The sequence below is a fragment of the Psammomys obesus genome, unplaced genomic scaffold, assembly GCF_907164565.1.
Source record: "Psammomys obesus unplaced genomic scaffold, mPsaObe1.curated_primary_1811, whole genome shotgun sequence".
Classification (NCBI taxonomy): domain Eukaryota; kingdom Metazoa; phylum Chordata; class Mammalia; order Rodentia; family Muridae; genus Psammomys; species Psammomys obesus.
In genome coordinates, this window is record NW_026596040.1 from 37,702,754 (window position 1) to 37,718,245 (window position 15,492).

General features: G+C 44.2%; 1 protein-coding gene across 3 annotated transcripts in view; it reads left to right on the forward strand.

Annotated features, from left to right (window-relative positions):
- Positions 1-6,578, forward strand: part of Loxhd1 (lipoxygenase homology PLAT domains 1) — a 150,660-nt gene extending 144,082 nt beyond the window's left edge. For all 3 annotated transcript variants that reach the window (XM_055622789.1, XM_055622790.1, XM_055622791.1), the window contains one exon: positions 6,098-6,578. In XM_055622789.1, the coding sequence (XP_055478764.1) occupies positions 6,098-6,578 (481 nt within the window). The remainder of the gene's footprint in view (positions 1-6,097) is intronic.
- Positions 6,579-15,492: the final 8,914 nt, after the last annotated feature.

Below are 15,492 nucleotides of genomic sequence, written 5' to 3' on the forward strand. Positions count from 1 at the left end.
TGAAAGCCTTCTCCTACTGTCCTCTAACAGTATCAGAGTTTCAGGTCTCATAGTAAGGCCTTTCATCCATTTGGAAATGATTATGTATAGGACTAGACATGAGAATCTAATGTCATTCTTCTACGCATGAATATGCAATTTCCCTAGCAGAATTTTCTGAAAAGGCAGTCTGTTCTACAATGAATGTTATTTAGTAACTTGGTGAAAAAAAATAAATACATACATAAAATCAGGTGTCTACAGCTATGAATTTAAATCTGGGTCCTTAAATCTTTCCCACTACCCTGTTTTTCTGTGGGTACTGCGCTACTTTTGTTCGTATGGGTCCCGTAGTAAGAAGGGCAAGGGCTGTCTCTGACAGGTCCTGTGTTGCCTGCTTTTCGATCACTTCCCTCTGATGGGGCTGCCTTGCCTGGCTTCAGTGGAAGAGGATGCACTTAGTCCTGATAAGACTTGATGTGCTAGGGTGGGATGAGGGGGCTCCCCTTTTCTGAGGAGTAGGGGAGAAGGAGGGAAGAGGGAGAAGAGAAAGGGAGGGTGGGACTGGGAGGTGAGAAGGTAGGGGGTTACAGTCATATTAAGTGAATTATAAATTAGAAAGAAAAAAAAAGGCAGTGGTTACAAGCACACCTCCAGCATTTTGTGCTTTGCTCAGGACAGCTTTGTGCAATCCAGGGCCTTCTGTACACTTCTGTGTTAAGCTGTAAATTTTTTTCCTATTTTTATAAAGAATGTCATTGGAATTTGATGGAGATTGCAATAAATCTCTTTCCATTTTCACTGAATTAATTCTGCTGATCCATGAGCATGGGAGGTCTTTCTGTCTCCCATTGCCTTCACTCTGCTCTTTGGAAGTTTTCTTTTGAGGAAGATCTTCAGCTCGGTTTCTTTCATTGTTCTGCTCTGTATGCTCTGTCAGAGTCTTTAGTGTCCTTAATGTACAATATCATATCATCCACAGAGTTGAATAGTTTGATTCTTTCTTGCATGTATGCCAGTGCTCCTTTTTATTTCTTTCTCCTGCCTTAGTGCTGTAGCTAAGACTTCACAGACTGTGTTGAACAAGCATGGAGAAACTGGGCACTATTGTCTCATTCCTGATTTTAGTGGAAATGCCTTGAGTCTCTCCCTATTTGATGCAATGTTAAATGTTGTCACAGAGAATCCTTATTACATTGCTCTAGTCTTAGCTTCTTCTGGGACTTTATCATGAAGGGAAATGGGAATTTGTCAGAAATTTTTTTGTAATCACTGAGATGATGATATGATTTCTGTCCTTGGATCTATAATATGATGTATTACATTTATTGGTTTATGATGTTGAACTGTCTTTACATCCCGGCAACAAAGCCCAATTGGTGACGGTGTATGATTTTTTTTTGATGTGTGATTGAATACAGTCTACAAGTGGGGGGGGTGTATCTTTATCTGGTTTTAATTGCAGTGTAATACCACCATCTTGAAATTAGTTTGGCAGCACTCCTTTTTTCTGATTTATATGCTACATTGAGAAACATCCATCTTAGTTCTTTATATATCTGGTGGAATTTGCCAGTGAACCCAACTGGGTCTCGGCCTGAGAAACTTCACATTTATTCTTTGATCTCACTGCCTGTTATTTATCTATTTAAGTTGTTTCTATAATCTAGGTTTAATATTTGCAGGTTTGTTTATCTAGAAAGGAATCTGGTATTTTCATTTCTTAATGCACCCTACACACACACACACACACACACACACACACACACACACACACACACGGAAGTTGGAGGACAACTTGTGGAAAGTGGTTCTCCCATTCCATCATGTGAGTTCCAGATACTGAACTCAGGTCTTCAGGCTTGTTAGCAAGCATCCTCACGACCCAGCTTTCCTGCAAGCTCAAACAGAGGCTTTAAAAGAATGCCTTAATGATCTTCTGAATTTCATTGGCACCTATTGTAATGTCTCCCTTTTGATCTCTAATCTTACCGAATTGGATCTTCTCTTTGAGTTATTTGGTTTGACTAAAAGGTTGCCAATCTTGTCTATCTTTTCAAAGAACCAACTCTTTCATTGATTCTTTGCATTATTTTTTTGTGTTTTCATTTCATTCATTTCTGACTTGACCTTTATTATTTCTTTTCATCTACTGGTTTGGGTTTGGCTTACTTTAGTTTTTCCTAGGCCTTCAGGTGCATCAGTAAGCTCTCTATTTGAGAACTCTGTTTTTTTTTTTAATGCAAGTGTTTGTAGATATAAATATTCCAATACTGCTTTACTCATGCTCCACAAGATCTAGTACGTTATATTGTTATTTTCATTTGGTTCTAGAAATTTTAAAAGTACTCTCTGATCTCCTCAATGACCATTCATCATTTAGTAGTGAGTTGTTCAAGCCCCATGAGCTATGTTCTACCGTTTCTTTTGGTGCTTATTTTATTTGTTGCAATAAGCTAGGATGTAATGGAGAGTGGGGAGGGGTATATGGTAGGGTTTGATGTGAACAAAGGGAAAGAGGAAGTGTTTAAATTAAATTAGAACCTCAGAAGAATTTTTTTTAAAGATAGGACATAAGAAATTACTTGAATCGTGTGTGTGTTGAGGGGGGGTTGTTTGTTTTGTTTTGTTTTGTTTTGTTTTATTTTGAAGATTTCTTTAGTGTCCTCAAATGTCATCTATTTTAAGGAAAGCTACACAAGCTTCTGAGAAGAACATGTATTCTGCAATGTTTGGGTGGAATATTCTGGACATGTCTGCTAAGTTTATTTGATCTGCAGTGTCATTTAGCTGTGATGTTTCTTCGATATTTCTCGTTAATTTGGTTTTGTTTGTCAGATGGCCTGTTTGTTGGTGAGAATGAAGCACTATCATTGTGTTGGTGTAAATCTGTACCATCCCACCCATTAGTGTTTGTTTTATAAAGTTATGTGTCAATACTCAGTTCATACTACAATATCCTCTTACTGTCCTGTTCCCCTAATCAATAGGAAGTGACTTTCTTTATCTCTTCCTATTAATTTTGTTTTGACTCCTCATCCTTTCCTCTTGCAGCTTTCAACATTCATCTCTGTAGTCTTAATGTTTTATTTAAAGCATGATGTGGGGAAATTCTTTTTTGTTTCTGTATGTTTGGTATTCTCAGGGTCGCTTGTGACTAATTGGTCCTCACTTTTTCTGCTTTTGAGGAGCTTTCTGCTGTGCATTTTCTGAATATGATTTCTGCGTCTTTAGTTTGAACTTCTACATCTTCTACGTTTATGTCTTTCATGGCATCTCGTAGGTCTCAAGTGTTCTGTTGAGCTTTCTTTATTATTTTGTCTTTGCATTTGTCTGAATGTTTTGTCTACTTTGTCTTCAAGCCCTGATATTCTGTCTCTCAATTTATTTTATCAATGAGGCTTTCCATTTTTTCCCTTATTGAACTTTTCATTTCCATTCTTTTTAAAAAAAATTATAATACTTCTTTCTATTGAATTTTTCTTTAATATCCTGCATTAACTTCTTTATTTTATTCAATAATTTGTGTTCTCTTTGTGATTTTTCTGGGGTTTCTTCATGTCCTCTTTGAGTTTGAGCAACATTCTTATAATAATTTTAAATTATTGTCCAGGATTACATCTCATCCGCTCTTAGTGTAGTCAATTATGGTGGAATTAGTGATGTTTCTGCATTAGGTTTTACGCATTAGGTTGGAGGTTGGATGCTTTCAATCTTACTTTTAATCATGCATATATAGTTAGTCTAAGTATTTGAAATATTCAGGTAGTAGTAGGTTATGGAAGGTTCACTATGTCATTTATCCTCACTGACCTGGGTATATGGCTAAAACCCCAGTTTGTGTGCTTGCTCTCCAACTTCCCTCCAAGAGTAGAATCCTGTTTTCATTGGGGCTATAAACAATACATAGACTTATAAAAATATAACAATAGTCAGATAAAAGCAATCGCCCTTCCTTGTAAATAATTTGGAGGAAGTAAGAAGCACAAATAGAATGTCATGTCCTAAGATATTAGTTACTTCTGGTAGGGAGGGAAGTAAATAAGCAGAGTAATACTAGAGAGTAGAATTAGAGCAACAGAGAAAATACAAGAGGGAAAGGTAAATAGGCGAAGAACAAAGGATAAAGGGAGAAGATAAGGCAGCTCCAAGTGAATATAGAATGAAAAGAGAAGGTGGTAAAAAAAATGCAGTCAGGGCTAGGAGATGGCTGAGTCAGTAAGATGGCTCATGCAGGCATGAGGACCTGAGTGTGAGTCTCAAGAAAAGCCTGTCATGGTGTCACACACTTGTAACCCCTGTGCTTAGAAAGCAGAGACAGCCAGATCTCTGAGGTTTGATGGCCAGCCAACATAGTCCAAGAGACCCTGACTCAAAAAGGAGACCCTACTTAGGTAGGTAGCACCTGAAGAATTGCATACAAGGTTGACCTATGGCCTCTATATGTATGTGCCGACATGTGCATGAACACAGAGAGAGAGAGAGAGAGAGAGAGAGAGAGAGAGAGATGCAATCAGTAACCAAAACCAATCCCAGCACTTGGGGAACTGAGACAAGGAGACTCCTAATTCCACACCAACCTGTGCAATTGATCCCTGCACGGCTTGGTGCTGACTGCCTACGGGAGGACTCGCTGGAGTCTTCAGAGAGGAAGGACACTGGGTCACGGATATAGGACCTGCCTCTGTGTGTGTTCTGTGAGCCTAAGGTATGAACGCTAGCGTTGCTCTGTGGGCTCTTACACAGATGCTATGGGCCAGTCCTGTGTGTGTTCTCACATCGATGGGGTGTTGGAATAAATCCTTTCTCTGGAAGGTTCTTCTGGAGGCACAGCAGGGGCAGGTCCTGCCTTTTGTGCTGGCTACCACAGGGTGAAGGGCAAGCCCTGGTCCTGTTTCTATGTGTCCACGGGCTCAAACTAAATTTCCATTGCAGCACACAGTGAAATTTTGAGTCACAGTTTATTCCTCTCTCTGATCTAGAGGTATGCTGCTGCCAGCCATGTTTCAGTCTACCTGTGACACTTGCTGTGTGTTCCTGGTGTGCAAGGAGGGAGCGTTGGTCTAGAACTGGGCCGGTGACCCAGCAGGGAACCTCTGAAGCTGACTCCTTGCCACTGCTTCTATAGAGAGCCTCTTAGGATAGCTGCCCTCCACCTATCTCCAGTGTATTCACCTCTGGGCACACTTTTCCGTCGCTGCATTCCTGAAGTCATTAGCAAGCTCCAAGATTGCTTTATTTCAAAAGCTGCTAAGTTATCAGTGTTGTGGGAACTTTTTCTGGGGAGATGAGCAAGCAGCTATTCATCCCAGACAGGAAACCAATGGCAGAACAAATAAATGGTTCCATCTACATCTAGACTGGCGAGCCAGGGAGCTGAATAGGGGGTTACTCGGCCGAGAACAGGAAAGTTATAAGCAGCTGAACAAAATGTTTCTCCCCTGCCCCCAGGAACTTATAACCTTTTCTCAGAGAGGGGCAGGGCTTCCTGAGACCCTCACCCTCAGAATCATTAACTGCGGATAAATTCTCAAGGAGGGACAAGACCTTATTAGCACAAACATGCACACCTCAGCAATGGTTACCTATAAATGCTCAGGAAGGGGCAGGGCCTCGTGCGTCGCTCTCCCACTCCATGATGAAATCTTGTTCTGGTCTTTTGTGGGTGGGAAATCACAGCTGCCCAGAGTTCAGAGGGCCTCCAAGACAGCACGCTACAATCAGCAATTTGTACTGGAAAGAAACCATAGCAATTTTTTCGTGGCAAAACCTAGGGAGCAAGAAGCACAAAGACCATTTACCTGGTCCTTGGATGTTCTTCAGGTAGAAGAGGATGGTAATTTGGATCAGAGCAGAGCACACGGGGAGATACTCAGGGGTGAGGTAGGGGGACCAGTAGGCTCATTCTACGCACAGTTGAAAGATAGGACCAACAGGTTTGGGTTATGGATTTCAAGCAGAATAGAATTAAAAAAAAAAATTAGAAGAAACAAGGAGCAACTGGAAGGATGAACCATCCAGCCTCGGTATCTTAGGGGGAATAACGCGTGGAGGCTATGGGACCCTGTGCTAGTGTCTCCAGAGCCAATACCTATCTGTTTTTTAATCCTTCTGTCAGGTACTTCTTTAACTGTGACTGCCTCATCCCCCTCAAGAGGAAGAGGAAGTACTTCAAGGTGTTTGAGGTTACGAAAACGACAGAGAGCTTCGCCAGTAGGATCCAGAGCCTGGTGCTGGTCAAGTATGAGGTCATCGTGACGACGGGCTACGAACCAGGGGCGGGCACTGACGCCAACGTCTTTGTAACCATCTTCGGCGCTAATGGGGACACCGGAAAGCGCGAGCTGAAGCAGAAAATGCGCAACCTCTTCGAGCGTGGAAGCACGGACCGCTTCTTTCTGGAGACACTGGAGCTGGGAGAGCTGCGAAAGGTCCGACTGGAGCACGATGGCAGCGGCTACTACTCGGGCTGGCTGGTGGAGAAGGTGGAGGTCACCAACACAAGCACTGGAGTGGCCACCATCTTCTCCTGTGGCAGGTGGCTAGACAAGTCTCGGGGCGATGGGCTCACCTGGCGGGATCTCTTCCCATCTGTCTGAGATGACCTGGCCACCCCTTTTTACTTTCTACCCAGTGTTCAACAGCCATCTCACCAGCGCTCCAGGGGTGGCATCTAGGGCAGCAGACCTGAGGCCTCATGTCCATCAGGGGCTGCTCCTTGCAAATGCCTGTTTGTGGTACCCTAGCCTCTGCCTTCTCCATCCCTCGGACATACAAGAATTCTCATCATCACGTGTCATAATCCATGACTGCACAAACCACCTTTTTTTTTTTTTTTTTTCCTTTTCTTGTAATAGCAGTGGTGCCCAGGCCAGGACTTGCTGCAGGGTGTGGATGGAAAATTGGGGCTTCACTCAGGGGAGACAAGTGGGGAAGGAGAGGTTATCAAGATGGTGTATTTTAAGCAAAAACTAATTAACACTTATTTCCCAAAAAAGCTGGGCTAATTAAATTATTACCAGCCACACCCCAGAGAGAACGAATCTGTGTGCTAAGAAGTGTATGTTTTCTTCCCAGTTCCAACAAATCCAGGGGCAAGTGCAGAAAAACATCAGGAGGAAGTGTTGGGGGACATATGAGTCTGTGAAAAGTAGATAATTCTTCCTACCGCTGTCCAGAGACCAAGAGAAAGGAGCTTACACACACACACACACACACACACACACACACACACACACACACCCGTCTGCCTATCTCTGTCTCTCTGCCTGTCCTGCTCTGCTCTTTTCAGCCCCTCCTCCCCATCACAACACGGGCTAAGTTCAGAGCCCACACCACTTCTCTGCCACTTCCCCTGACAAGAGCTCCATGGTGGTGTCTTTGGGGCAGCTACTACCCCAAAGACTAGGGCAGGAAGGGTCTCTTTCGTGCTTTCATTCTGCTAATGATGTGTTCCGTAAACGCTGGCTCGCCGCTCTTGGAGCAGAGCAGGCCTGGCTCTACCATATACCATGTATATCCAAGTCTCTTGCTTTCTTCAACCTGTCCTGCTTACTTTACGCTCCTCAGAGGGCTGGCTTGCCGGGACCTGATGAAAACGTTACTGAAAACTCCCAATTAAACTATTGGGACTTCTGTTGATTTGGGTGTACTTTTACCCACAGGGTCCCTCCTACCTCTCCCACTCACCCCTTTCCCCAGGTTCCTGAGACCCGGACCACTTCTACCTTGGGGAAATCAGTTACAGCTCTGAGCCCAGCCCACTGCTCGCTAGCAATGCCTCACAATCTCCTGTCCTTCCTGAGCCTCTCCTCTCTGCTAGAAGTGTCCTTGTTGCCCATCCACCCCTCCATTTCACCAGGCCCAGTATTTTACACTCTTTGTCTCAACTCAAGGTCTTCATTCACTGCCAGTAAATCTTTCCATTTTCCCTCCCTCATGATAGATCTGGGAGGCCTCATGTTGTGCCCACATCTATGAATGGTATGTTGTGGGGGATTGCCTCTCTAACTAGACCATGAGTCTTCAAGAAAGAGCCGGTCTAATTCATCTTTGTAATCTTAGAACTTGTCATAAGGCTCAAGGAATAGTGTGTGCACTAAACCCATGTGGTACTGGAAGAATAGTATATGGAAGGAAGGATGGAAGGAAGAAGGGAAGGACAGAAGGAAGGATAAGTGAGTAAATAAATGTGTCTGTTAAGTGGGTGGTAGATGGAGAAGACAGAAGGAAGAAAAGATGGATGGATGGATGGATGGATGGATGGATGGATGGATGGGATAGTGAGTGAATGGATGGATGAATAGATGGGATAGTGAGTGAATGGATGGATGAATAGATGGGCTACTGAGTGGATGTATGGAAGGATAAATGGGATATCGAGTGGGTGGATTGAGGGGTAAATGGTTGAATAATTGGTGGATATGTAGATTATAAGTGGCTGGATAGGTGGTTGGATATGCTGTAAGAGGGTAAATGGGTCTATATAACAAATGAATTCATTTCAGTACTTAGAATACCTTCTCTGCTGAGACTTGTGCTGGCTCAAGATTTTGAGGATGCCCAGTTTCATCACTTCTAGCTAAAATTCTTTCACGAACAAACCATTCTGGATCCTCCAATTATTCCCCAAGAACCCTTCCTAGCCACTCTAGGTCATTTCTCCAAAGACCTAATCTTCTTGCAACATAACTCTTTATTAATGGAATTCTTAAGTTCATTAATACCAGATTGGAAATTGTATTTGGAATGTGCATATTACATATCAGCTGATAGTCTTCGTGAACTTACCCCTGGAGTGTATGAAAGAAAAGATTGCTCAGGGGGATCTCATGTTAAGCCCTTTGTCTCAGGGAACTCCTGTGTGCTGCTGGGGCCAGGAAAGATGAATGCTAGAAGTCCTGGTTCAGCCTAGAACTATTCATTACTTCAACATTTACAAGACCTCAGCTATCTTACTTACTTTTCTATCACTGCACTAAGGCACCATAACAAAGGCAACTTACAGAAGAAGGAGTTTATTGGATTTATAGTTTCAGAGGCTGAGTCCATGACCACCATCGAGGGGAGCATGGCAGCATCAGGTATGGCACAGGAGAAATAGCTAAGGGCTTACATGTTGAGACAACAACCACACAATAGACAGAAAGCTAACTGGGAATGGTGTGAGTTTTTGAAACCTCATAGTTGGCCTCTAGTGACACACCTCCTCCAAAAAGTCCACACCTTCTAGTCCTTCCCAAACAGTTCCACCAACTGGGAACTGAGCATTCAAATACATGAGCCTATAGAGGCCATTCTCATTCAAACCACTAATCCAGGCAATACTGGGGGAAAGAGTAGTGAGCAATAAAAAATACTCTTCCTTTCTGGTATTTAAAGTCTATCAATTAAAAATTATAAATAAACCTATTGTGTGTCAGATTAAAAACTTAGAGCAAAGAAAAATAAAATATGGAAAAGATATAACTGGGGTGTAGGCCCACTTTAACTCAAATGCTGGAAAGATGACATGGAGTAAATCAGTCCCTAAAGGAGAGATAACCAGTCATGTCTTTACCAGAGGGAAAAGCCCTCAGGACAAAGGGAACAACAAGGATGAATTTTGAATGTGGGAGAATGTTAAGATGACCATGTGACAGAGGCAGTGTAAGCTTGAAGGAGCCAAATGTTTAGCAAGGTCAGTAGTGATAAACCCCAGAAGACTTTTGGAGCACCTGTAGGTCTCTGCCATGTCCTTGAGCAGCAATGGGATGCTACTGGAGCTTATGCGCAGAGGATGGTACAACCTAACTCACATGTGGACCTTACCAGACTGCTGCATTGTTGGCAGTAAGGAAATCCAATAAGAGGCAGTGACAGTCACCTAAGCAAGAGAAGAGAGTCACTTCAACAGGAACAGGAACAGTTACAGTAAGAGTAGTTCAGAATGGTCTGGAAGGCAGAGCCACATGCTTCCCTGAACAGCTGAACATGAAATGTGAGACCTGGGGCAGAAGCTGATGAAGGCATTTTTGCCTGTGCATCTGAAAGAACGGACTTAACGTTGGCTTGTTTGTTAGAGATAAAGTCTCATTCTGTCACCCAGGATGGTCTGAAACTCACAATGTAGCCCAGAATGTCTTTGAACTTGTGGTGATCCTCCTACATCAGCACAGGTATGAACCACTACATCCGTCTGAACCACCATTTCTTGACAGAGAAGACTATAGGAGGCATGGGCTTGAGGTCTGCTGGTCTGCTTCATAAGTGAGCAGGAAATGGGAACTACCATTTCATCAGGGTAGAGAAGCAGGCAGTTGAAGCCAAGTACCATGTTCAAGGTAGAGAGCATCTTTAGTGACATACTCAGATAAAGGAACTCTTCCTACACCTTCTACTTCCTCTGGGCATCCATGGACAGCCCTGGAATATGACACTAAGGCTTGAATATGAGGTAAGAGTCTGGATCAAATCTTGTGTCCTGATTCTACAACCCTGGGCAAGTGACTGAAGTTGTCTTTGCCTCCATTTTCCTTAGAAATGAGAAACTAACTCAATGCTTTAAGTAACCAGCTTAGCAGGTTTACATGAGGGCTTCAGAAATGTAATCACCCCGTCTCTGAGCCAGTGACTAGATGCTCTGCCATTGCTTTCCTACTCTATCCAACTGTAGCCTCTACTGGAACAAGAATCAGAGCAAAGCCCTTCTCTCCTCAGGCGACCACAGCCTGGAAGCCACCCCCCATCACTGTGGAGGAAGAGGTGACCTGGTGGCTACCAGGGTGACTTCAGCCTCAGGAGTAATCAGGTGACATAGGGGCAATGTGACAAAGACGAACATAGATTTCAGGATTGCCATGCTTCCTCTTCTCTTGCCAGCTAGTCTCTTGCCTAGTAAACACACACCTTGACTTAGTCTTCCTGTCTCTTCTGGAATCTCTGGGCTCCTGTCCACACATCCTGTCTTTGAAAGAAGACTCCCCTGTCCAGGGAACTGATTCTTTGTAGCAACTGGTGAGGCTAAGATGCATCCTCCTCTCACTCCACCCATCCTTCTGGAAAATTATAGAAAAAAAAAAAGTTCTATAAAGACCTTAACATTACAGAACAGTCTGGAAATGCCTTTGGTTACACCTGCATACCCATGCAGTAAGCATGGGTGAAGGAACACTCTAGCCCAGCGTGATTGCCACACTTTATTCACAAACTAGGCTTTTCTCTACATCTGTCATGGAGTCAGCATCCGGGAGCTGAGTGCTTTGACCTGTACCCTCTCTCTTGCAGAATGGCCCCACCCTCTGTCCTCAAAGTCGTATCTTCAGCCCACTGAAGGACAGCAGCCCTCTGTGGCCTTGTAGGCTTGTGTGACCATTACTGAGGCTCTCATCTTTTCTCCTGATCAGTGGTCCTTACACCCATGCAAGAAACAGAACAAACTCCCCAAGAGTCAGTAGAGTGGACATCTCAAGGTATAGAGTGAGGATGTGCATGTTGAAGGAAGGTGTGCAGCTAAGTGTGGTAACCCATGTCTCTGTCCTAGTGTTCAGGGGGCAGAGGCAGAGGAGGCTAGCCCGCTGTAAGTTTGGGGAGTTCCTGGCCAGCCAGGACTACGCAGTGAGAGCCTGCTGAAGCAAAGAAAGTGTGCGGCTCCCCTTCCCATAGTCCCTGAGGACCCTGTCCCTGGTCCATGGTGACCCACCAAGTTGTTCAAAGAGCAGATGAAACACTATCAGAAGTGTGAGGTGCCGGGGAAGCCCAGCAGGGAGTGGTGTAGGGAAAGTCCAGGGGTCTGACTGCTTGTTAGACTGAGTCAGCCACCTGCTTGCAGGTTCCCACCCCCTTACTCTCTGGGTAAATTTCTAGTGCCCCTTGTCCTGAAGACACTCTTTCATGCTGGCTCCTTGACCCCTGGTGTGTGCTAGCTGCTTTTGTCACTTGGCTTTATCTCATTCATCCTCTTTCACCTCGAAATACTGCGAGGCATTCATTGTCTCCCAGGCCAGGAGATGACGGGTTTCTTGTTTCTTAAGTTAGTTTTAATCTTCAAATTTAAATGGAGTTATTTCTAACTTTTATTTTCCATAGTCAGGTTGCAGCCGAACAATGGATAAATTCAGATTAAGCATCATCCTAATTAGAACATTTGAGGTCCCAAATATTCCAAAGTCTGAAACTTTTTGAATGTTGATATGATGCCACAGGTGGAAAGTTCCACAGCCAACTTCACGTGAAGGGCTGCTGTCAAAACACAGATGCACTACAAATATGGCGTAAGTTTACCTTTGGGCTGTGTGTGTAAGGTGCATGTTAGACATAGTGAATTTTTTGTGTGTTTAAACCTGGGTCCGACTCCTGAGATATCTCACTGTGTATATTCAAATACAGCACAAAATCTGAAGTACTTCTGGCCTCCAGCATTTCACATGAAGGATGCTGACCCATGCAAGCATGCACACACACACACACACACACACACACACACACACGTGTGCACCCGCACCCATGCACACGTGCACTAATGTATGTGTATATAAAATTTTACTTCATGTGTTATTGTCACTAGCTAACTCTAAGTCAGGACTATTAAATATGATAGTGAGCTTCCTGTAACCTCAGCACTCGGGAGACCAAGGCAGGAGGATCTGAACGCAACCTGGGCTGAATGTGATAAGATCCTGTGTCAGAGAGGACCCTAACTAAAATGTTCAATCCCCATCCTGAAAGGCAAAGAGGATGGACATCAGAAGAAAAAGAAAATAGGAAACAATCTCAGAACCTGCTACAAAGGGCCTCTGAAAGCCAGAAGAAAACAGGAAACAACCTTGGAACCTGCCACAGAGGGCCTCTGAAAGCTTCTGCAGTATAGACCGTCAAAGCAGATGCTGAGCCTGATGGCCAACTGATGGGCAGAGTGAATGGAATTTTATGTAAGAAGTGGGAAATAGTAAGAGCTGGAGGGGACGGGAACTCCACAAGGAGAGCAACAGAACAAGAAAATTTGAACACAGGGAACTTCCCAGAGACCCATACTCCAACCAAGGACTATTCGTGGAGATGACATGGAACCCCTGCACAGGTGTAGCCCATGGCAGTTCAGTGTCCAAGTGGGTTACATAGTAATGGGAAGAGGGACTGCCTCTGACATAATCTGATTGGCCTGCTCGTTGATCACTTCCCCGTGAGGGGGGAGCAGCCTTATCAGGCCACAGTAGAGGACAATGCAGCCACTTTTGATGAGAACTGATAGACTAAGATCAGAAAGAAGAGGAGAACCTCTCCTATCAGTGGACTTGGGGAGTGGCATGCATGCAGAAAGGGGAGGGAGGGTGGGATCGGGAGGGGAGGAGGGAGGGGCTTATGGGGGGATACAAAATGAATAAAGTGTAATTAATAAAAAAATTAAAAAAAGAAACTATAACAAAATAAAATATCCTAATGTAATAAGTAACTGCAAGATAAAAAAAAAAAGATCCTGTGTCAGAAGCAAAACAGCAACAAAAATAAACAAACACTCTCCTCTTTAACCACTGACACAGAAACATAAATAAAAACACATCTCTAATTTTTAATAAGCCAGAAAACACCGTTCTCTAAACAGAAAGGCAAATGTGATAGTAGTTTAAGAACTAATGAGAAACCAGAGTTGCATCTCGTCCCCTCCACATGAACCTCTGGAAGGTACCCAACCCTGATGGGAACAGAGTGGAGAAACAGCTTTTTCACGTCACCTGGACCTTCCTGTCGCCAGGAGAAAACCAGGACCAGAGAGTTTCTTACTGCATGTTACTTGGGGCCCTCTCATGTCCCTCCCGTGGCCAAGCTCCTTTCCACCTTTCCTGTGTTCCCGGTCCCATATGGTGGAGATCTCCACAGTGTGGTGGACATTAGATGCCTGGTGCCACCCCAGCTTTGGGGACCCACAATTCTGTTTCAGATTGCACATACTCACAGCTGAGAAAGACAATATCTGGACTAAGCTGAATTTACTTTCATCAAAATCTTGAATGAAAAGAACTCTTTAGCCCATGACCTGAGAAAAATCAACTGGAAGGCTTTTGTTGAACCTATTTGAAACAGCAAGTGTTTTCTAGACTTCTTACGACCATTTATATGTAAACAGCTGTGCTAGTAGCAAAAGGTTTTTATCTTTTCTTTAAAGTAGACCCCCAGGGATATTTGTTTGGAAATACTTTGTAAGGCGCTGCTCTAAAGCAACTAAAATTCTCTCCAAATAGTCTTGAATGTAGATTTAACCCTAAATTGTTGAGGAAGGATGGAGCTCAACCAGCCACCCATGTGAAAAAGAGCTTTTTTGCTAACTGTGGTGAGCGCCCTCCCACCCCCACCCCCGTTCTCCAGAGGCTTTAGGGAGGAAAGGAACAGCTGGGAGAGGGAGACTCAATCATTCCTTTGCTTCACTATGAGTTCTAGAGAGGAGCATCACCAGAGATGACAGGCTCACCTATCTGCCTGTCACAGAGCAGGGCCAGCAAAGACTTGGGAACCTGCTGGCAGCAGGGAAAGATGGTGAGAGAAGGGATCTTTTTCCCAGAAGGGACTGTGTTCCTTCCTGTTGGGCTCAGGATTAGGACTGTTGGGATACAGAGTCCTGTAGGGGGCTGCAGATAGAAGAGAGTCTCTGTTGATGCCAGGACTGTGGTAAGGTTGGCAATCTGTCCAGGTGGGAAATGCACAGGGGAGCTGTTCTTGGAGGCCAAGCTTGCACTTGCTGCCCCTGAGTTTGGGTGTGTCTTAAACTTCTGCTCTTTCATTAGCATCCTGAGCTCTTTCTTGTCTTTGTCCCAGTGGCCCTGCTTTCTGCCCTGCTTGGGAAAGGAGTGTATTGAAAAGCAAAGCAGGTGGGGTGAGGCTCAAAGCCAGGCCTTTCCTTGGGGGCCTCTCAGAAGTATCTCTCAGTTCTTTGGACAGAAGACAACAACAGACGCAAGAGCCAAGCATAGCAACATGGTGATAAGGTACAGCAGAGCCTGCCTCTTCCCACCTTTCATTCCAGGGGACCTTGTGGTCCTTCTCCACCTGTAGCCTCAGCCTGGAGAGAAGGACCAAAGGGACTCAAGTGATGAGACTTGTTGAGGGCTCAGGAACCCCTAGGGAAGGGTAGCAGCCAGCCCTTAGAAGCTGGCTCTTCCTTTAAAATGGTGGCAATAGAAACAATCAGATGATTGGCACCTAGAAAGGGAAAGAGCTTCCAAAAGGCAGAAAATACTGGAAGGATTGGAAAATATAAGCACTGAAAACTCTCCTAAAAGAATTTACAAAGAAATATTCCTCCTCCAAGATGAAATCTGGCCTGTTCTTGGGATCTCCAAAGAGAAAGAAGCTGCAAGACCCGTAGAAAATTAAAATACAGATCAGAGGGCTGTTCACCTGAAACCACAGAAAGAGAGCCTCGTATTAACCACAGTGGTGGTCTGCAGACACATATCATATCAGCCACAGTGGCAGTCTGCAGACACAGCAGAAAGCGATAATCTCGGTTCCACATTCTTGTCACACATTCTGTCTGTAACA